This window comes from Denticeps clupeoides, chromosome 9 (genome assembly GCF_900700375.1).
Source record: "Denticeps clupeoides chromosome 9, fDenClu1.1, whole genome shotgun sequence".
Taxonomy (NCBI): Eukaryota; Metazoa; Chordata; class Actinopteri; order Clupeiformes; family Denticipitidae; genus Denticeps; species Denticeps clupeoides.
Window position 1 is genome coordinate 18,492,937 of NC_041715.1, and position 23,484 is coordinate 18,516,420.

General features: G+C 43.3%; 1 protein-coding gene across 1 annotated transcript in view; it reads right to left on the reverse strand.

Moving 5' to 3' along the window:
• Positions 1–2,824: 2,824 nt before the first annotated feature.
• Positions 2,825–23,484, reverse strand: part of satb2 (SATB homeobox 2) — a 28,333-nt gene continuing 7,673 nt past the window's right edge. The window contains exons 3-13 of the mRNA XM_028992118.1: positions 20,948–21,130; positions 17,382–17,508; positions 17,021–17,144; positions 16,072–16,174; positions 15,932–15,982; positions 15,131–15,690; positions 14,376–14,588; positions 13,973–14,059; positions 13,290–13,442; positions 10,989–11,183; positions 2,825–6,640 (exon numbers count right to left, since the gene is read on the reverse strand). Of these exons, the coding sequence (XP_028847951.1) occupies positions 6,038–6,640; positions 10,989–11,183; positions 13,290–13,442; positions 13,973–14,059; positions 14,376–14,588; positions 15,131–15,690; positions 15,932–15,982; positions 16,072–16,174; positions 17,021–17,144; positions 17,382–17,508; positions 20,948–21,130 (2,399 nt within the window). The 3' untranslated portion in view covers positions 2,825–6,037. The remainder of the gene's footprint in view (positions 6,641–10,988; positions 11,184–13,289; positions 13,443–13,972; positions 14,060–14,375; positions 14,589–15,130; positions 15,691–15,931; positions 15,983–16,071; positions 16,175–17,020; positions 17,145–17,381; positions 17,509–20,947; positions 21,131–23,484) is intronic.

The following is a 23,484-nucleotide window of genomic DNA, read 5'->3' on the forward strand; positions in this document are numbered from 1 at the left end:
GTGTCTGTAGGTGTGCGTTCCCTGCCCCACTGAATTCTGGGTTATAACAGCAACGCACCTGTGACCTCCTCCCTCAGCCCTAATGATCTCTAATCGCACGCTAATCAGCTGTGTTGCCCAGTGGCACAGCCTGGCACCTGCCCGCTGTCCCTAAACTGGGTGCTGTCAACCTCATGGCCTGTTCGTATGTCCATCCTCATTCTGTGTGCTTTGTGCAGTTTCATCGTAAGCTTAGGAATTATGCATTTTTTAAATTCATTTTTGTGGGCGGAAAATCACAATCACATATATAAAAGCATTTTTATATAAAATAATGTACCAATCAAAAAGAATCAATTTAGAAATGTATTAATCCACGAGAGGTCACTGAAGCTAATCTTCCCTTTTCCTATATCGTAAGATTTCTAAATAGAACGTGAGTCAGTGTGTCAGTAAGTCAAGTCTGATGAGAGGATTATGTGTCAGAATACTGCCATTTCACTGCTTGTTCATCTAAAATTTGCTGGCGGTAGTTACGGTAGTGAAAACAGCAGGAAAAATCATTGGCAGTCTGCAAAGGTCCTTGGAGTTGTGAGTTTTAGTGACTCCTCTGTGAAGAATGTGTTGCCTAAATGTTCTTTGCTCTGTGAGAAGAAGGCAATTTTCCAGCCCATACTGGACAATAAAGATGCATTCAATTGTACGGGACGCTATTCTGTTGCATGTGGATCAAATGCTAGGACTCCTACATGGCTTCACTATGACATGCATCTCAGACCTTCTCAGGTCTTCTCAGAGCCACATGGCCTGTATTGTAGAGCCCTCCATACATTGTGGTTGGATAATTACAAACAGACACAGTCATGTCAGACACGATGGATGCTATTCTACTGTGGGGTCTTGCTGGAGGGGAGCTCTAGATCAAGAAACCTATGGGCACTGGCAATCCCCTCCAAACCACCTCTTAATCCCTAACTGAGAATCACAGATTATTAATCAACTTTTCTGGAATGTGTTATCCTCTTTATGGGAAGACAACACATGAAAAGTCATCAACATCTATAACACTGTTTTATATTATTTTGAGTTGGAATTAATCTGCTTTATAGCCAGGCTTGTATTTACAGTAAAATGTTAAATATTGAGGTGCAATGTTACAGTAGCAACACCAAAATGAAATATAATTAGAAACCCGAATTATCCAGACAACTCTGTCGCCGGGCCACCCACACACTCGCTAATACAGTCACACACACCTGGGCCCGATCATCACATCAGCTGTAAATCTCGGTCTGCCTCAGTCGCGGTGGCTTCTTGGTTCTTCGTTGCTGAAATGTATACTCTGCCAATCGCTCAGGTTCTTCATGTTCTCCTTTAATCACATTTTATTCTGTGCGCTCTTCCTTGAATAACCTCCATAAACACATTTCTTTGCATTGAATGGAACCGTCTACCAAAGGCAAAAGCTGACAGAAACAGAAATGATGAATATTAAGGTGATTAAAATATTTTCTGGTAAAACTGCCAGCCAGGCTCCGGTGAGCATTTTAGCACTGGACTGGAGAGTGAAGCCATGTACTTCATAACCTGGTCCAAGTGTGGGAGGTTTCACTGTGTTGTGTTGATGAGAATGCCCATATCATGTTATCTTAATAACTACTGCGGCATGATAAGTAGATGCATGTCAGCCATTGTAAAAGCACAAATCGGTTCATTGGCCTCAGTGTCATTAAGGCATAGATGGTGGGTCAAGAGAATTTACGCTCTAGCTCGTCTTGCTTGATATAATGCTCACCAGACCAGAGCCACTGAACCTCACATAAGATATGTTCCAAAATTCCAAAAAGTGCAAGTTGTGTTTTTTCATTTGTGTGCAAGTTTTGTTTTCATCAACATGGCAACACACAGTCCAGCATAGAATGGAAACTAAAAAGGTATGTAAGTAAAAATGCAGCTGACAGTCAGCCTGATCCCAATCAATCAAAAATGCACTGATCAAGACCCTGATCTGATAGTTGACATCGATGGATGAGGGATTTGCCCTCGTGTTCACCTAACAGCCAACCGATGACTTATGAAGAAGTGGGTCATCTCTAGAACGTTTGTGGTGTTCTCAGCACTATCCACTAAAGATTATAAAAACTGTTTATGAACACAGTGTCATTTGGCACAGGGCTGAAACTGAATATTTATTGCAAACTGTGTGTCCAATCCACTAACTAAGAGGCTAATAACAGAATACGAGCTAGTTAAAGAACCCCCCCCCCCCCCCCACACACACACACACACACAGACAACTGAACATGTGGTATATATGGGGAGTTTTACAGGAACGTTCGTAGAGGCAATAAGGAGAACCAATCAGAAGATGAGGTGGTCAGTGTGCTCTTGAACCATTTTTAAAAGAATGTACATAATGAAAATTGAAATGTATCCATTCAAAAACATGAATGCACCTACTGTGAATTCTAGGGAACAAATCAAATTACTGCGTGGTTCGCTAATGAGGGTTCCTCAAACGATCTTCATTGTTTTATGTACTCCTCCCTGGATCAAGTTACACTTTTCCCCGTTTCCAGTAAACGCAGCTTAAGCATTTTTTTTTCATTCTGGTTTTTTTAAATATTTTTTTTTTTACCCCATATACAAATAAAACTGAATTTGGTTCCTGTGGCCACACCACTTCCATGCCTCTAGTCCTACAGCCCTGCAAAAAGACAACATGGCATTGTTCTAAAGATGGGGTGCTGTGTTCTTTATAAGCTATGGCATGAGGATGCAGAAACCGCAGCTTTGAAGCGCCAGTGTGGTTCCTCCCACTGAACACATGACACAGGAACAATAGTTCACTTTTCATCGGATGCACTTTATTTAAATGACAGCAATTTGAAAAATAAAATATTCAGACATACAAACAGAAGAGCCAACAATGCAAAATAACTTAATAGTTAATTATCACTTAGTGATAATGGCTATGAGTTTTGATTGACATTAAAGTAGCAGTCCAAGAGTGGTAATCCTGATTCACATTGTCGGTGAAAGATTATGAGCAACAGAAAGTAATGGCGGTGGCAAACCTGATCAGGTTTTTTATTATTATTATTATTATTATTATTTACTACGTCACAGGAGCATTGTGCTTAGTTGAGAGGCACTGAAAAGAAACATGAAATAAAGAAAAAAAAAATCTGTATCATCACCAGACATGGGAGCACCATACATGAATACAGTGTTTCACCACTGGATGACTAATGACAAAGGAGCGGGGGGCATGTGTCAGAGCCTGTGATAGCCTCCTAAAGCATCTAATCTTAGATCACCCATAGCAAAGAGCTATCATCTCCTGAAATCAAGGACATTCAGTCCAGCCCCCATGAGTTGTCCCATGATTCCAGACCACTGATGCCAGATTTGGCAGAGAGTGTGAGCCTGGGCGACTCACTTTAGGCACTACCAGAATCTGGTGACAGCAGCGATCAAACCTAATTAACTGCTTCCCCGCTGCAGCGTAAGCCGAGGTGATTGCAGCTCTGGACAAGGAGAGTGAGGAGATTCAGAGAAAACGAATGCTAAGGTAGAATAATTGGAACATGACCCGATCTGCCACTCATCAGCCCCCACCCCACGGTTCTTTTGTTTTCTACTTTAATGCATCTCCTCGCTAGCCCCATGCCACCCTGGGGTTAAACACCACCCTCTGATTCGCTGCTCCTCATCACGCAGGAGGAGTAATTTGCAGCAAGACGAGCAGATTCATCAGCGATACTTGTCTCTTGGGGCCTCTGTGGAAATGTGTGGGGTGTGGTTGGGACTAGACCTAGACCTCAGCACCACTGGATATATCACTGCCATTGAATCTCATTATGATTATATATACCACCTAAAAAATGATTTTCTAAGCACTTTGGGGTCTATAAATATTCACCCTCAAATGCCAAAAGGATGAGTTCTCCTAACATAACAGTCCAGTTGTCTCTGCAGTGATAAAGGGACACAGAGTTGACTTTCTAACCAATGGAAACACCAAGAAGTGTTTCGGTTGGCTGATGTGAGGGAAAGATATGCTTGGTTCGAATGCCAGACACTGATCTCATTCTCTTTCGGAAAGCAAGGTGGTATAAATTGTGCTATTTGCTTTGTTCAAACCTATGCTCCTGAAGCACTGACTGTCACAAAAGCGTTAAATATCATGGCAGTTTCAGTAGCTATTATGACCCAAGTGTTCAAAAATTGCAATAAACAAGGAAACATTTCCCAAATCTGGACCCGCTGCACAGTTTGCAAATAGGCTTTTGAGAAACACAAGAATGATACTTTTGCCAGATGGCGCTACACTACCAGTCAAAAGTTTAGACACAACTACTGAAGAGTGTTTAATGAATCAGATTCTTCAGTCACCTCTCTTTACCTTCATGACTGCTCATAACAATCATCATGAAGGAAAAGCGACTTCTAGACATAGGAACTCTTTCACGACTGTTGGAAACTTAAGGCGGTTTAGAGAAGCCAATAGTATGAAATGCTGCCATTTTTATCGGGTTACCAATATAAAAAATGGACAAAGACAGACCCATGAATGAGTAGGTGTGCTGAAACTTTGGACTGGCAGTGTACACGTGTGTGAAGAACTCCAGTGCCTGAAACTGTATTGTGTCTCTGTATTCCGTGTAGGACCCTTGGGAGATTTCTGTGTGAGTTGCTGGGTCCTCCCGTTTATGCCATTAGAAGCAGCTTTGGAGTTGAAGCTACACTGTTAAATGTAATACAGGGCTGATCAGTGTGTTGTTTCCTCGTGGTTTACATCTCAGAGGGTGCGTCTGGAGCCGGCCAGGCTTGGACTAAGGCTGACCGTTTTTTCTCCTGGCTCACGTACAGAACTAGGTCTTTCATAAAGACCATTGATATGTTGATGTTTCTTCTTTTTTTTAAAGAAGATTTTACTTTGCCTACCAGACAAAACATCATCACAGAACATAAACTGAACCTGAACGCCTCCTCCAAAGTTCATCAGCAGTTCTGTTATGGCAGCAGCTGGTGGCACAGCAGGTTTCCCCAAAGACAAAGGTGTACACAAACTTTGAGCGTCCAGTCACTTCTCTTCATCCGTTTTCAGGTGCCACACCTGCTCTCTCGCTTTGAAGTTTAGACTGTTGACAGAACAGTTTTACAACCTGCATGCCCTCTTCTTCCATGATGTCTCCTATCACCAGACCAGCTATCACAAGCAAAGTCACCATTGGACCAATGGAAGAAACTAAAAACAACAGCAACAACAGTAATGACATCAATAACACCAGCAATAACAATAATAAATGGATTAAAAGAGCAATAAATACAATGGAGGAGTGGAGTGCAGGGCGTGGCATGGTGCTGCTCAGCAGGGGTACAGGTGAGACAGTGAGCATGTGAAGAGCCTGGGGTGGGGGCGAGACTGGTCTCTCTCTCTCTCTCTCTCTCTCTCCAGTGTCCCTGTCATCCATCTCCGACCCCCCACCCCAGCTGTGTATTTAGAACCACTGTTCACATTTTACTCATAAACCAGACGTTCTTTTTAAGTGCAATAAAATTAGGTACAACAGAGAAAAAGCACGGAACAAGCACTTGACGACTCTGACGACAGCGACAGGAGATGGCGGGGGGGGGAGGAGGTACGGCTGGGGTGCTCCGTTAAGGCGTTAGCAGTGGATACGGTAGGTGGGGTTTGAATGGTTGCCACCCATGTTTCCAGTGGGTGGATGGACTCAGAGCTCCAGAAGCTCCAGCCACGGGCATCCCCACCCACGACACCACCCTCCCCAATTGGAACTGTGGACAGGATGGATAAAAGTACAGAAACAGTCCAGAAACGGTGTGTTGAATGAATAAGTGGAGCTCTGACAGGACCTCCTTCAGTATCTGAATAAGGGCATCATGCCAGACTTGGTGCTTCTCTCTCTTTTTCCTAACCTTGGTCGAGCTGAATTATTTCTATATGAGGTGGCAGTAAAGTGTAGGGCCGAACATCTCGCTCCTGTGCCTTGGAGGTCAGTCCATCTCCTCTCAGTCCGGATTGACTGTCTTATCTCTGATATTCAGCTGGGTCACGGGAACTGGGCGAGGAGTCGGACGGGCCCAGCGCGATCCTCTTCTCCTGGGCTTCCTCTTGGCTTAGGGCTGAGACCAGGGCGGAGGTGGCAGAGGCTGTTGCTCCTGGCTCAAACACCTCCTCCCGGGCATCCTCACCAGATTCCGCATCCTCAGAGCCGGAAAGCAGCTCCTCGTCACGATACTCAGCCACGTCCACCCCGCCAGCCTCGGCGCCCGGCTCCTTCATGCGCCCGTGGTGCTTGACGTGGTAGCGTTGGTTCTGGAAGAACTTGATAATGGTGTGTTTGGGCAGGTCCAGCTGGGCAGACAGCGTGTGGATGGCCTCCTGGTCAGGGTACAGCCCCACGTCCTGGATAAAGCTCTGCAGGATGCCCAGAGCCTCCAGGGAGATCTTGGTTCTAGAGCGTGGCTTTTTACTGCCGTTGCCAATGCTGGTTCCAGTTATGCCCTCATTGACTGCAGCACTAGGACCCGGGGGAATCTGAGATGCCTCCTCATGTCCTGGACAGGGCAAGGGGTCCTCACGCATGGGTGACTGGTCCATCAGTGGCTGGCAGGGCTGTCTTTGAAGTGCCTGATGAGAAAGAGGCAAGAACTGATGAGTCCAAGTCCAGCACCACCGCACAGAAAATGGCTGTTTACAGGGAATAACACTGATTTGCTGAGGTGGCCTGAGTCACCATGTCTCTGTTTGTCTGGTAAAAGTCCAACATTACTGCTGTGGTCAATGTGATTAGTTTATCTGTTTTCATTAGGGCAAAAGGGCAGGAGTGCTCGGGTCCAATGGCGATAATGCAGGAGGCAGCTAAACACCTCTAAATAATTCAACACATCTTTAATAAATTTCCCCATCTAGACCCATGTGATGAAATATAACACTGTTTAATTCCAGCTGTGTTTTGTAGATGATGACGCTGCATTTCAGTTTATCGCTATCTGACTGGCTTCAGCTCTGCGTTCCTGTGGGCTCTGAGTCTCATTTCAGTCCCACTGGCTTTACAACCTCATATCAGGATTTGAATCAGGAATCTCACGTTAAATGACATTTAATGGGAAGGAGTATATGCAAATGAGCTGTGGGTTCTGTTTTCATGTTAGCCCAAGCTCTAATGTCATTTTAATACAGTCATTGCACGTAATTTGAGATTTCATACTGGAGCACAGTTTAGTTTTTCTGTAAGTATAATTCTTCAGCTAAAACTACAGAGTGTGTGCAGTAGATGCATGGATAATCACAATTATTAATCTTATTTTCATTGCGGATCATTGTATGTAAATTCGAAACACTTGTAAATGACCTGGTGACCGAAAAACTTTTCTGAATACTCAAGCAGCATGTCTTGCACTCTAGACACACAAAATGGGGGAGGCGCCGAGGTGCATGCAAATGGTCCATGAGGTTTTACACCTACTCAAAGCATAAAAATTAGACCCTTTCCTCTAACGGAGTTTGACACGGCTGTACTAGTCACAGCAACATGTATATTAAGTTCTGTGAGGGCAGGGCTCACGGGTGTCGCTGTCGCCGCGGCAGCTGGAAGGTGCAGCGATCAGCGCGTGCGCCGCTGTCCCACTGACTTTACAACCGGGTGGGTCGTCCGCGTCTCCACAGAGGAATGCTGGGTTGTAAATCTGCGGTGCATTAAAATTAAAGGACCCACATAAAGATAATAGGCCTCAATAATAACAGGGTATTTAAAATAATGCAGAGTTCAGGCCAGGACATGAAATTGCACCAATTTTGAATGTGGGGGCTTTCATGGGTTGCCACTTTACAGGAAGGCTGTAGGTTCATTAGCTCTTTCTCTCTATCTACAAAGAGTCTAAATAACAGCGTAAAGACCAAGTTTATAATAAAACTGGCCATGTTAAAGTGCTTTCTTATTGGGACCCTCCCAAATAGGCACACATACTGCTGCAAGTGACACAAATATCTTAAACAGAAATGTACATTTATCCATCAAAGTGACAGTCGGTGATGAGGTGGAGTGATTGCTCTGCCGGCAGTGATGGGGCGCGGTCCAAGTGTTTCTGAGGGCATCCCACTTTTCTATCATTGAAGCCATAAAAATAATAAATTCTTCCCACATGCCCCCCACATGTCCCCTAGACACCAAACTCACACACTTTCATGGTCAGTGCACATGCTCGTGTTCTCCCTCTTTTCCCTTTTAATTCCAAACTGGGACCTGCTCTGCCACTTCATCGCATTAAGCAAAAAAATCATTTCGCTCTTTTTAGACACAAATTAGCCACATTATGGTGCAAAATTCTGGACTATGAAAAATTCAGCTGATCCTTAATGAGGTGGACTCTCCTGGGGAGACACCATTAACACACGGATAAATACGTAATGATGCCTGAGACTCTTCTGCTGTTTTTCTGCGTGACTTCAACTCCTGGCCTGCCACTGTGATTTCCTCTGTCATGCATTGGAAGTGTGTGTGTGTGTGTGTGTGTGTGTGAGGCAGTGAGAGCTATTACACACAGGAGCAATCCATATGTGCGTAGGCAAAATATAACATAATCCCAATATGTTCTGATTAACTTGCCTAGCTGAATTCACTACATTTTAACCAAAATACAAAATACATACAGGAAACAATTATATCGACATATATCAATATAACTAATGTGTTTTATGAACCATATTCAATTTGCAGACATGAAGGTTAAATTCATACCTGTGTTGCTGTGAATTTTTCGAACCTGTGCATTTATTTTATTTTAGCTAAGAAATCCAACATTTAGCATGCGTATTTAGATGTGTGTGTGTGTGTGTGTGTACAGGCTGCCTTCATAGAAAAAAGGAAAAAACAACCACTGGTTATTAATGGAAAAGTGAGCGGGTTACTGTATAGGCGGTGCCACCAGACTAACATACTGACTGCACACCCACTCACCCACAACAGCAGCTGCATAACACATGTTGTGTTTGTGTGTGTGTGTGTGTGTGTGTGTGTGTGTGTGTGTGTGTGGAATCAATTAGATTTGTTAACACAAATTATTCTGATAGCAGGTCTAGTCAAATGATACAGTGGTGCTTAAATTAAAGATGCCTCATAACAGTTACAACAATTTTCAAACATGGTGCAATAAGCTACGCACACTCACATCAGTGAAAGTAAAGTGACTGTCATTGTGAAGCACAGCACAGCACATGGTAACACTCTGAAATGTGTCCTCTGCTTTTAACCATCACCCTTGGTGAGCAGTGGGCAGCCATGACAGGCGCCAGGGAAGCAGTGTGTGTGGGGACGGTGCTTTACTCAGTGGCACCTCAGTGGTACCTTGGTGGCTCGGTATTCGAACCGGCAACTTTCCGATTACATGTCCACTTGCTTAATCGCACGGCCACCCCTGCCCCCTAGCAGCTATAGGTGTGGCAAGGTAGTCCCCAGACTAAGTAAGGGACTAAGGGACACACACTCATCTATTAGGACACAAACTCAGCCAGTACCTCCACAATAAGCTTTATGTTCCATTTCTCCATATCTCAGTCCTGCTTAGATAACATTTGAAGATCCAGGTCCTGGTGAGTGTTGCTCATATTCTCATATTTAATTTCTTTCACTTTTTTCTTTCACCACCCCTCTGTATGTGTGTGTATGCGTGTGTGTGTGTATGTGTGTGTTCCCTGTATCTTCCCATCATTATTAACATGAGGGCTGCAGCGGCCGTCAGACTGTCAGGCAGGGTGTGTCTTAATGGGGTATTTCCTTTCAGGCCCCACACATACTAACAAATGTGAGCTCACAAACACAAACACAGATGCACACACAGCCCTGACCTGGCATCATCAGACACACAAGCAGATTATGGATGGAGGGGGTCTGGGCGTATAACAAAAATAACAATATTTTTATTACTGTTATTTATGGTGCTTGGCCAGGCATAATGAATAACCCTGGGAATAGGAGAATGGATTCAGTATTAAGTGTGATGGTAAAAATGCTAATGTGTGTGTGTGCAGCCTGTTTAATGTATAAATGCATGTGGTGGTCCTCGGTGTGTATTTTTGAGGCTGTAATGACCTGGCTTTCCAACAGGAAAGTCCATTTAATCAGCCTAGTTGTGTGTGTGTGTGTGTGTGTGTGTGTGTAGGTGGGGGCTTTAGTGGCTGCAGTAGATGAGGACCCTGCCAAAGAATTTCCAACATCTAACAAAAGCTGTGCGCTGCAGGGCAATGGCTCTGTTTTAATACCTAAGCTCATTTTTACAGTCACTTGCCATCCTTATCGTCATGGTCATCCTTTTTTCTCTTTTTCACTCCATCACTGGAAATAAACTCATGTATAAAGCATATTTAGAGGAAGTAAAATTAGATTAAGGGAAAAAACTCAAATGGAAAGAATGACAGCCTCCCATTACATATTAATGTTTTTGATTTCTAAAAAGAGGCGTGCTGCGGTTTTATGCGGTTCTCATGACATAGCTTGAGTGTATTTTTTTTTATATTTATTAATGGCTACTGTGACAAACCTAAAAAAAAATTTTAGATCTAGTGATGCAATTGTTCCAAAGCCACATGCAGCAGGCAAATGCTGGTCACGTGATGTTGCGACCGTAATCGTGAGAAATGGTGAGATATTATAACACCCTGGAGTGCTCTCTGCCAATCCAAATGGCAGGTTAGTGCTGAATGTGGTATAGATGCATATATTGCAATTGTTGGGCAGTGGGGTGACTGGTGTCAGTTGGAATAAATTCATTTCTGAATGAGATTTTGGAGAACACTAATTCAAGGATGGGACTTTGTTGTCCATATAGTCTTGTTTATGTATGATGATGAGCACAACTGGGGTGGACTGACGCGAAACAATTTGACTGTATTATGCTCTATTCTATTATTTACTATTCTACCTAGCCAGTAATTGCTGTAAAAAGGATCTGGTTCTGCCTCTGGTTGGGGTTTGTCCTACCTGTGCATCAGCAGGCAGGTGCAGCACTGTGTGCAGCCGCTCGCTGTGGTGATGGCGCGACTCCTCTTCATAGACCAGGTCCCTATCCACCTGGGGCAGCATCAGGAAGCGCCGGATGGTGCAAAGGTTCTCCCAAAGGGTCCGGTTTTCCGGACTTGGATTCTCCTTCCAACGCAGCAGCTCACACAGCCAGCCCTGACAGACACATGGAGACACGTACGCATTGAAAAAACGTCTTCAGTAGTTATGAGACATTATTTTTATTATTTACCTAAACACATCTAGAAGAAAAGGATTTTACAAGTGATGGCTACTTTGAATCAGCAAGAGAATGTTGACATTCTCCAAGGGTGGTAGTAGCCTAGTGGGTAACACTCTCGCCTATGAACCAGAAGACCCAGGTTCAAGTCCCACTTACTACCATTGTGTCCCTGAGCAAGACACTTAACCCTAAATTGCTCCGGGGGGGACTGTCCCTGTAACTACTGATTGTAAGTCGCTCTGGATAAGGATAAGGGCATCTGATAAATGCTGTAAATGGAAATGGAAATGTAGAATAATGTCTTATATCCATTTAAATGAACACCAGCACGCCATCTGACTGCCAAGAATATATCCATATAATAAATCCATATAAATGGCCAGAATGACAAAAAGCTCAACATAGACCACAGACCAGTGTTCAGTAGAGCAGATGACAGATGACATTTTTAAATACTGAAACATAGACTGTGACTCCCAGCATCGCAACCAATAGAACAGCCCAGAGATGCAGGGTCATCGGGTGCAAAAAAAATACTACCTCTGAACAGCAGAGCTGCAAATTTAAGCTCTGTCTGCAGAAATGTTGATTACTCTCAATCATCAATTAACTGACTCAATTACATCAATGAACTAGTTGATTTAAAATATGAAAACAAGCATTAAATCTCTGTGTGAAATACACTTTGACATTTTAGGATTTCATGAAAAAGACAGTTTGACTCAGGATCAAAAACAATCTTTGTAGCCCTGCAAGTAAGTAATTTTTCATGATGTAAGCATCAAAAATATGTAAACAATTAAGTGATTAGTAAATTAGTTGGCAACCATTTTAATAATCATTTATAATCCATTAGATTGTTCTGTCGTTTTCCTCATCTACAATGAGAGCTGTAGACAGAAATAACTGAGTGTGTTTTTCAACCCTGACCTGGTCTGGTTCCACATGGTGAAAAACTTAATGCCGATCCAGAAACACAGAAACAACTTAAAAACCATTAATAGAGTGTTAATAAAGTGTTTTGAATGTACCATGTGTGCGTGGGCCATCACACACACACACACACACACACACACACTGAGTCCAGTGCTAAGAGACAATCAGAATAATTGATCATCTATGACAATTAACTACTTTCATCATATCCTTCTAGTCAGTTTGCAAGCAGGTCAATTCGGCCACTTAAACATTCTAAAATTCCCGAGCTTCCTCTCACTGTTACCCCTAAATGAGTATTTTACATAAGACCCCCGCAGCTCCTGGTCAGTTTCAAAGAACAGCACTATAAAATAAAAAAATAAAATAGTACAGAAGACTGCAGCTACAGTGTTTAAATTGCCAATGTGACAAAATAATTCATTCCAATTGAGAAACAATCCTAGTTCATATACTACTTGTAACAGAAGAAATCATTACATTTTTTTATAAGCAATTGTGTAAAAGTGCCATTATGATGCAGCAGGTTGTGCATCAGGTGACTGTCCCTTGCAGACAACCTGAACGTGCAGTGGGGAAGGAGGAGATGAAAGGATTCATAGCTACGTGGTAAACAATGGCAATATTCCACGCAGCAGAACATCACTGCTGAACAATGACTTAGATAAAAAGATAATGGAACTGTGTTACATGTTGGTGGTTGTTACCATGCCAAAGCGCAGCACCTTTTCATGCAGCCCAGCACATGTGCAATACAGAAATAAAAAAGGTTACAAATTTGGTAGCGTAGTGGATAACACGCTTGACTCTCAACCAGAGAGGTTTAAACCCCCCTAACCACCATCGTGTCCCCGATTAACACACTCAGGGAGAGTCGCCAGGGGGACTGTCCATATAAATGCAGTAAATGTAAATGTAAGAAGACTGGATATCTTTACAAATTAAAATTCCAGCACCAATGGCTAGCAGATTGACAGCAGATTTAAGTCCATGAGGAAGAGATGAAGACAGGGCAGAAAGAGGGTGGAGCGAAGGGATGACTTTGTGGAATTGTATTATTAATACATCAGTTCCATCAGTTTATCACGTCCTGGATCCATTACCTGACTTTTGTTGGCAGCCACTTTGGCAAAAAGGGCCTGGGATACTTTTGCCCTTTTCATCTCCATCTGAATCTCTTCATAGATGGCAGAGGAGATGTTCACCAGCATGTCCAGCTTCATGGGGAGCTCAGTGCTGGAACCAGCAGCCTTGGGCTAAGTAACAGGTAAGGAGTCAGAGGTCAAAAGCAGAGTTAGGGAAAACATCGATTGAAATATCATGTGAACATTAAGTCATTCATTCTTTACAGATTTGAGATTGTTTTCTAAATGACCCAGCATTTGAAGTTGATGCACATTTAGTAATCTTGCATTCCCCATCGGCACACACAGACACAACAACAATACAACACAAATGCCTGCCTACACACATCAGACAGGGGGGGTTATCTGCTTAGAGGATCCCGAATGCAGCGTAGTGTCATTTCTACATCAAAGATGTTCTTGGGTGATCATCAAGTAGCACAATGTCCGTGTGGCTCTCTTAGCACGTCTCCTCCACATTGGATGCCAGCGTTCCATAAAAATCCTGCAGAATTACTCAGCTAGATAAGCTTATCAGTGACTTCAACGTACAGGTGAAGAGCATATGGTACCTAACAAATAGACTATGAACTAGAGAGAAGAGAAGCTGGTGAATATAACAGGCACCTGAGACAGATGAAGGCCATAAATGGGATTCTCACCGAGTTCGAGATCTTGTTCTTGTTCTTCCAAATGGAGGCCCATGCATCAGGGTTGAGCTGCTCATCCATGCCTCGCTCCCATACTTTCTAATCAGGGAGACAGAGTTTGGACTTGGATTAGAATTCTGAACTCTTTTACAAAGCTATATGTGGTTCTATAAAGATCTGCAAGGTCTACTTGAAAAGGTATTTTGTATTCCATGACATCCCCTAATGCTTTGCCTTTTCTTCCCTACTTGGCTGCAATGATTATGATTATTTTTATGATTACACCCATAACCCATGAACACAGAATGAGGCAGCTTTGAAACGTAGATTCTTGGTCTGGAACGTTTAGAGAGTACGTTACAGGGCGGAAGGAACCACATCAAGCACCAAACCCGCAGGGATGATGGGAGTGTACCTGAGAGAGACGGGGACCCCCGCTGCCGGCGTTTGTTGTGGGTGGAAGGCCAACGGGAGGGTTCATGCTGCGTTCGCGCTCTTCCTGGTAAATGCGGTCACGCTCACTCTCAGGAAGGCTAAGAAAGTTCTGCATGGCTTTCAGATTCACCAGCAGCGACTGAGAGGCCGACCGAGGGTCTTCCTCCTTCCTTAAGATTTCTGAGAGCAGGCCCTAAAATAAACATTCAGAGAGAAAACCACGCACACACATCAACTCTCAATTCAGCTGCAGCCTCCGCCCACTGAGGTGGGCACCCTGTCAGCTCTAATGGGGCAGAATTCTGTCCCGCCGAGACACAAACCTCCAGGTGTGTGTCCTGCAGGGAATGTGTTGTGGGAGGGCACCCTGCTGGGCGTCAGTGATACTTTCTAGTATTACTCAAAAGTGGGAATTTCAACGCCCACATCTGACCTAACAGCATGGTAGAGTAGTGTAGCGTGGTAGCCTAGTCAGGAACTCACCCGCCATTGAAAGTCTCATTATCAAACCCCGCCTTACTACCATTGTGTCCCTGGACTGTCCCTGTAACTACTGACTGAAAGTCACGTGTGATAAATTCTGTAAATGAAAATAAAGCACAACTGGAGCGTATGTGGACTTCAGAGACTAATGGTTAAGATGTTTCTGACATGGCTTTTGGAAAATGTGAACCCCAGTATCTAAAATGGTCTTTACAGATGTTTATTGTGACCAGACTGGTCCACACTCTGTACCTGTGTGCGGTTGAAGGCCACCCGGGCAAACACAGCCTGTGAGACGCTAGCCCTCTTCAGCTCGTCACGGACCTGCTGGTAGATGTCCGACGAGACCTCAGCAGCAGAGGGGTTGGAGGTGGGGTTGGTGGATGTGCCCGCCTTGGCTGGGCGCGGTATGGGGGGGTGGTTGAGGAACTGTTGGTTGAGGGCCTGGGGGTGGGGATGGCCAAGGAGGTGGCTGACAGCCAGCTGCTGGTTGATGAGGTGAGCCATGGCCAACTGCTGGCGCACCAGCTGGGGACTGAGCTGGGGGGAGAGGATGCCTCCAGGTCCCAGCAGTGGTTGCAGGCCAGCAGGCGGAGGCGCGGGGGGCACTTGGGCTCGCAGAGGGGGGCTGTGGTGGATCTGGCCGCGAGGGGACAACTGCTGCTGCTGCTGGGATGGAGCAGAAGCTGAAGTGTCACTAGAGCCCCCTTTCACCAGAGCCACACTGCCAGCGAGTGGGCTGAGCTGAGCCAGGCCAGGCATGTGAGAGCGCTGTCCCATCACACAGAATTCAGCCAGGCTGTCCCTCTCCACTGTGGACAGAGGATCAGAGTCCAGTAACTCAATACTAGTGGCCAGGCTGGCAAGCCATGTAACCATTTTAATTACAAGCTGCATCTTGCACTCTGTATTTACCAGCTTGATACGATTCCAACTGGGACAGCACCACTAACTACACTAGATGACCAAAATCTCTTTAAGTGCTTAAAAAGATGAGACTTTTAGAGTAAATGATAAAATATAAAAGATCATAATATGCAGAGCATTACACACCTTTGATTTCTGAGTTTTCGTGTCCAGGCCACATCTTCTCCAAATAATCTCCTAAGAGAATGAAATATAGAATGGAAATGCGGAGCATCAGTTCTGTGCTTCACTTTGTCAAATTGTTAAAATATATATGCACACCTCACCTTTGACCTTCTTATGCTTCTTATACCAGCGGCCAAACTCTTGGCACTTGGCCGTGGAGACGTTGGTGTAGTACGAGCTGTTGACTATAGATGAGATCATGCTCTGGAAAGAGAGAAGAGAAGGATGCCATTAATGAGAAAAGACAAATAGTGAACACACACATACACTCATATCACATCACTGCATGGCTGTGGAAAGCCACCCAGGAGGAGCTGAGCCAGGGGAAATACACACACAGACACACTCGGTTGGAGACAAAAGGACACAGACCCAAGGGAGAGACAAAAAGCCACACACATATGCTTGCAATTGATATGGGGATCAACACCCACGCACACACAGACCCACTAAAACACCCACATAAATCTAACAGAATGCGCTCTCACATGAAAATGAGCATTCACCATATGGCATGGGTGAGTGACCACACACACACACACATACACACAATTTGAGACATTTAGGAAGCTTTGTAACTGTTGAGGTTCTTTAGAAATTCCTATGGATACAGGAAATAATGCAGTGTGTGTGCATGTGTTTATGTGTGTGTGATCCTCATGAATTGTAGTAAACAGTGGTAGGTCAGGAAGGGGCAGGGAACTCAGAGTAGGTTCCCCCCGTGATAGTGGCCTATTGTTGAATCATCATTGTTTACATAAAGACAGAAACACCTCTGTTCTCAGATCAGTTATTTTACACAGAGACAAATATCGAGGCTTCTGTAGTCAGTTTGCATGCTGTTCTCTAATCAGTTATTAGATTAGATTTAAATTTGTATGAATTATCAGATCAGTCATTTTGTAAAACAGAGGTGCAGCTGTACTGAGAATTTATTTATATGCAGACAGAATTTTTACTGTATTAAATTTGAATGGAACTGTTCTGAGATCAGTTTTATGTACACACAGTGGATGTTGGTGAGGACTTTTCTCAGGTCAGCTGGTCTACCTGAGAGAGAGGACACTCCTTGGCCAGAGTGCTCTGATTGGTCTCCTTCAGTAGCTCTTTCAGGGCGCTGCGCATGGTGGCGTGGTTCCACTGCTCCGAAGGAAGCTCCTCCAGCTTAGCGAAGCTGTCACCATAGAAACCAGATGTTCCCATAACACTTCCTTACAAACGTCCTGATCAATACAGCCTGTACTTGGCACACCTCCCATCGCCATGGAGACAAAGGTACACAAACAAAAGCACACCTCCCACCTGCAGGCACCTGTCTAGCCGCTCAGTGCTCAGCGAACAGATGTTCAGAATTAAACTGTATCCGTCATTTTTGTGAAACATGAAATTGACCATGTTTGTGACCTCTGACCTTTGCAGTTGGATGCGCAGCGTGACCATGTGGTAGACATCTAGCAGCATGTCGGCCACTGTGGCCTCGGGAGCATCAGTCAGGTAGTGGATGGGCAGTGGGTTCCAGCGGCCGACCTTGATGATACCTAAAAGAAAATAAAAGCAAATAAAGAATATGCATTCCATTCGAATTTAACCAAGATTATTTCTTTCCAGTAATATTAAAAAGAATATTCAAAAAAGACAAGTGTTTGCAGTGGTAATTGATGTCCCTGAAACTTTTCGTCCCTGGTCATAAAACAGACAGGAGGTAACAATGGTGCCAGTGATAAGACTCTTATCTATTAAACTCTTATCAGGGAGGGAAGAGACACTTGGCACACAGACACCTCCCCCCTCTCCTCTTCTGGGGCATCACTGGGCAAATTTACAGCCGTGGAGACGTGCTGAAGATCTGACCACGCGTCATCATCATTAATGGCCTGTCATAAAGCAGGGCTGTGCTGTCCAGGTAGGATCTGCACACGCCCCATGTCTGCAGGTGTTTGCTAATTTCATATCAAGTATGACATCTGGACTTGCGGGAATAAACAGATACGAACAAGAATTGTGGAGAGGAGGAAATAAAATGTATTTATTTTTTACTTCTTTCTGGAGAGAAAGAGCCCTACTTCATTTAACCAGGTGTGGTGCAGCATCCCATTTCCTCCCCTTTTCCTGCATTTCCATCCATTCATTCTCATTCGTAATATGCCTTGTTGCTGTGAGCACCACTATAAGAACAATGTTCAAGCTAGAAAAATAAAACATTTATGAATGGAATATCTGCATAAATGTACAGAGGCCCATTCTCAAGAAATTGAGTTACCATGACATGCTGTTTACTATACGTCTGGTAAAAAAGGACATATCTAACTGTGCCGTGCCTGACAGGTCCTGGAAAGTTGTCATGGATATAAACACAAATAACACACCACTAAAGCCCGGCAGCCCGAGCAGAGCGGAGTTCAGACTTAGTGTACAGCTGGTTGATTAGTGGTTCAGCTTCATTATTTATTAATCTCAAATGCAGCCCGCCGCCACTCGGCAGGCCGTGGTTAGAGAGCCCGGGCGTAAATGAGGGGTAAAAGTTAAAGGTCGCCGGCGCGAGAGCTTCCTCACCTTCGGCTGCACCTGCCGTGTGAATGCGGGCCCGGGCGAGGGACCTGGTATCACATCAAGTTCCTGTTGCTTTGTCAGGAACAGCGCAGGCCCATGAATCATGCATGAGCTGAGTTTGCTCCTGAATCCGCTCTATTTATTTCCAGATGTCACAAGCGTTGTTCAGATGCACTTAACATGTAAACTGGACCCTCTGCTCGCTACATTATTTACCGCGGCGCTTTCCAGAAGCCACACACATACCCGCACACAGACAGTCACATACAAACAAACGAATGAACAGGCATGAATGCACAGCCAATCGAACACTCACACTTCACTCTACACACTCTGGATAGGGACTTCAGCAGCACACAGCTTTTGCACTGATGAATTCTTTGTATGCCCCTCCCACATTTTTCGTTCTCTCACACTTATTTTCTTTCTTCTTGGTCACTTTTCATTTGTCTGCTTTAAACATTGTGTAGCTGTGTAATTTTGACTGAAACTGGCCAACAGACTTATGGGATTTGAGGTCAGGGTGACCGCTGCATTCAGGAGGGACCCCACAGCCCACCCACAAATGGGGGCAACTAGTAAACGAACCAACAAATGGCCACATTAAAATGCCTCTGGTGCAGCACGATGCAGCCACACCCATACAGAAACTCTGACCACTGACCAGTTCCCAGAACAGACCTACACTAGCTCTCCTCTCATCCGTTTTATGGCTGTGCAATGAGAATAAAGTCAAACATGCACACGCTCAAATCTGCACTTCTGGGCTGTTGAGTCATGATGAATTCAGGAGGCAAAACAATTGTGTATATATGTGTGTGTGTATAGTGTGTCACTCCACATTGCTGACCTGACTGAGTCGCATTTCGGGATTATTACTCTTGTGTCCCAAGACATAAATATTAGCACATTGCCCCATTTTTGGAAAAATTATCCCACTACCTCGTTTTAAATTATATTTAATGTAGACCGGCATAATTTGTAATTAGAATGTCCTGTAATGTCCTGTGTGTCTTCTTCTCTTTTCTTTTAAGAGCCAAACAGACTTACAGACTCTTGTGACATCAAAAGTTTTGAGAAATGAGGTAGACTTGTAATAAACAACTCAAAATGAGTTACTCTCATCCTCACTTTCCATGACCAGATCAGGAATGCACTACATGGAGTTAATGTAATATAATGTGCTTGCGTTGTAATAAACTCAACCTTTCTCATTGTTTGGTAAAATGAATTAGTTCATTCTATCCAGTGGAAAAATTTCCTGCACTTTTGGCAGACAATGAACATGTGGACCCCCACCCTAGCCCCAAACTGTGAACTTAAAGGTGAAACAGGACCATACAAATACATACACTCATCATCAGAATCATCCTTTTATCATTTGCCACATCAAAATACTCCAGAGAGTATATACTTAATGGGAGGATGACCTTGAATAACACCACTGTGCCAATCATATACCAAGAGACAGTGGCTGACACACAGTCTGACCTCTACCCTGACCTCAATGCTGTTCGGAACAACAGTGTGCTTTTCAAGTAAATGGTCCCCACCACTAACTGTCTCAAACCATAAAGTACCAGGTCTGTCCGTACTCTTCTATAAAAGCATGCAGCCCTTATAATTAAGATAAACAATATCTCCTAGTTAATTACCGGCCCGGCTAATTAAAGAAAGCAGTGGAGCTGAGGGAGAGGTTAAGTATACCACTGGAGAGAGTCGCACAGGACACAATTCAAACAGGGAGGAAAATAACCAGGACTCTGTGTAATTTTGGTCATGAACCGCAAACAAAAAATGTATAATTTAAGACAGAAATTATTCATTTAGCATAAATGCTTATTTTAAAAAGCATTCATTCTGTATGTGCATGCAGCGGAGAGGGTGCGCAGAAAGGTACCAAGCGTGCGTGTGCATGTTTCATGCTGTATACCCTTCAGACAAATGTTTAGTCTGATGCTCGGCCTGCTCAACAGTCTGTGTTGTGCTACTCTTTGTTTTAATGCTTAATTTGCTGTGTGACCAATCCCAAGTGAAATTCTGGATGGTATCTGTGTCGTGGCTTTTGTGCTTGGTGAGTGTGAAGTGTTGCACCCCTTCAGTCTTCAGAATGCCTGGGTTTCAATTGTTGGCTATGATTGGGCACCCTTGAATAATGAGCACTCAAAATGATTTAGTGCCCCACAGACCAGTACTTGGTCCCCTGCTATTCACAATGTGTTTGTTACCCCATGGTAATATTATGAACAAACGTAATGTTGAATTCCTCTTAAATGCAGACAAAACTCACATGACCCTGATGATTAAAATGAACAATAGTAGTAGTTAGTAGCTGGTACTGACACAACATCTGTCTCATTGAATACATATTGGTGCAAAGACGGTTCAAATAAACTACGGGTTGACAGATTTTTAGTGGTTACTCACCCTGGGCCTGTGCGGCGGAGCTGTGTGAGTATCCCAGGGCAAGCAATGCTGTCTCCACCAGCTGGTTGAAGAGAATATCCTTCCTCACTAGCACAAACTCTGCATGCTCTTCACGTCCCTCAATCTCAGAAACCAGCCCTCCATCTGCCTGTTCCACCACACAGAAAACTGGGATCATCAGACCTGGAAAAAACATGGGCACACAAGGTGAGACACACACATAGGACATAATGGAGTCGTTTCAAGGACGTTGAGAGACAAATAATATGGCCTTCATTTTGAGTTCTGTCCTTTGTTTAAGACTTCACGCCAACTAATATATATATATATATATATATATATATATATATATATATATATATTAGTCTTGTAATTAGTCATCTAATGAGGTATTTCTGGGTTATTTATGGATATATATATTTATACAATTATCCATAAATAATTGTTAAGACTAAAGATTGCTATAAAGTCCCAAAAAGGGTGGTAAAGATGCTCAGGCAATAACGGTAAACTTGTATGTGCTGAAAGGAGGCATCAAACTGAATTGTGGGCTTGTCACTTTGTGTGCCAGCCAATCAAATCCATTTATTTCCCAGCAAACGCCTTAGCCTGTTACAATCATGCAAATTACCTACTGCAAACGCAAACACCAGTCAATCAGTTGGGTTTATTGCATGTTAAGCATCCGTATGCTCCCTGCCTGACAGACACCTATGTGTGAGCATACAGTAAACAGATGCAGGGTTCATTTATTTTAATGTTTAAAATATTTCAAATTAATCGCTATGATTATCGCTAATCACTATTTCCTAAGTTAATTCACCATAATTTGTGCAAATAAATTTAGTTTTATAGCCAGGTTATAAATTAAACAATGCAAACAACTTCAGAAAATCCAATGAGGGCACAGCATAAAAACATGGGTTTGACACTTTTACTGAATGTATAGGGCATAGTATGGGATTAAAATATGATGTATGATTTTAGAGATTTGCTACAGTTTCAATAGCTAGTTAAAGGAGGTGCTCAAAGGTTGTGATAAACTCAGACAGCTCTATAAACACAAAAGTAATTGCAGTAATTCACAATCAGTGAATCAGTGAAAAAAAAAGTGTACTTTTGATATTAACAGTGGTGCTGCTTGATGGGCAATCAGACAGTTCCTATTTACACATGGATTACATTTTATAGGCCACCCTGTTCATGAACATCTTGTTCCATCTGATTGACACTGACTATGCAATTTCTCTTCTCTTATGGGTTTGTGTTCGCTGGATAATGTTGATCTGAGGTTGCATCTATATGTACATTTTACATAGTTTAACAGGCCCTTATCCAGAGCACCTTACAATAAATAGTTACAAGGACAGTCCCCCAGGAGACACTCAGGGTTACGTCTCTTGCTCAGGGAAACAATGGTATGAAGTGGGATTTGAACCTGTGACTCTGTGATCTTGTGGTTCATGAGATGATGTGTTACCCACTAGGCTACCACCACCCTAATTTCTGCATCAGTTGTGTGTTTCTTGAAGGGCAGTTGCAAGTATCCTATTCTACTTTACTTACCCATAGGCACTCTTCTGGCTAGCAATTAATTAGATCCCTACAACGAGGGACCGAGAGAAGAAAAGCACACACACACACACACACACACATTTCTATTTCCTCTCCATTAATCAACAAGCCCCCACTGGAACACTCTTATGGAGTGAGTTACACACTGCAGCCCCTTGCCAGTCCGACTAAGTCAATTTTCCCCAACAGGAAAATATAACTGTCAACACATAAATGTTCCCAGAAGCCCCAGCAGCCGTCTTTCTATCTTTCTCACTCCATCTCTGGATTAGACTGGGTCCAAATCTATCTGCCCTGTCTAAATATTTAACCAATTAACCATAAAAATATGCATTTGATGACCAGTGAAATAGAAGCATAAAATGCAAAATAACATAAAGCAGATTAATTTCTGAAAACTAAATTAATACAACAATTTTCTTCCTCATGAATGGATGTCCTCCCTCCTTGTAACCTCGTACTAATATAAAAAAAAATATTAGGAAATGTATTATTGCATTCTCATGAGTGTGTGCATGATTAATTCTAAAGCAGAAAATCCTTATAAACATATTATGTAATTTAGAAAATTACTGAACTGCTATTTCCTTCAAACTGTCAGCACCAAACATGTATTTATCGTAAAGGTGTTAACTTTATTATTACACTATAGAGGAACAACAGTAAAATATAAGAGTAAAACAAACATCCTGTCAACAGTTCAGACAATCAGTTAAAGCTAAAAGTAGACAAGGGTGGAGTAGGCCTGTGACAGAGCAGCCACTGGCTGATTCCAACGTACCAAGAGGACCAGTTGGTAATCTAGCAAAGCTGCAAGCAAGAATGTTAGAAGTGTCTGAGCAACCAAAGATCACCATCTTTATAATTGAATGCATTATATTTTAACTACAGGTGCAGACATGCTTCTCATACTGTTCTCAACACTACCCAGTGGTGACTGTTGGTAAATTTTTTCTGTTGTC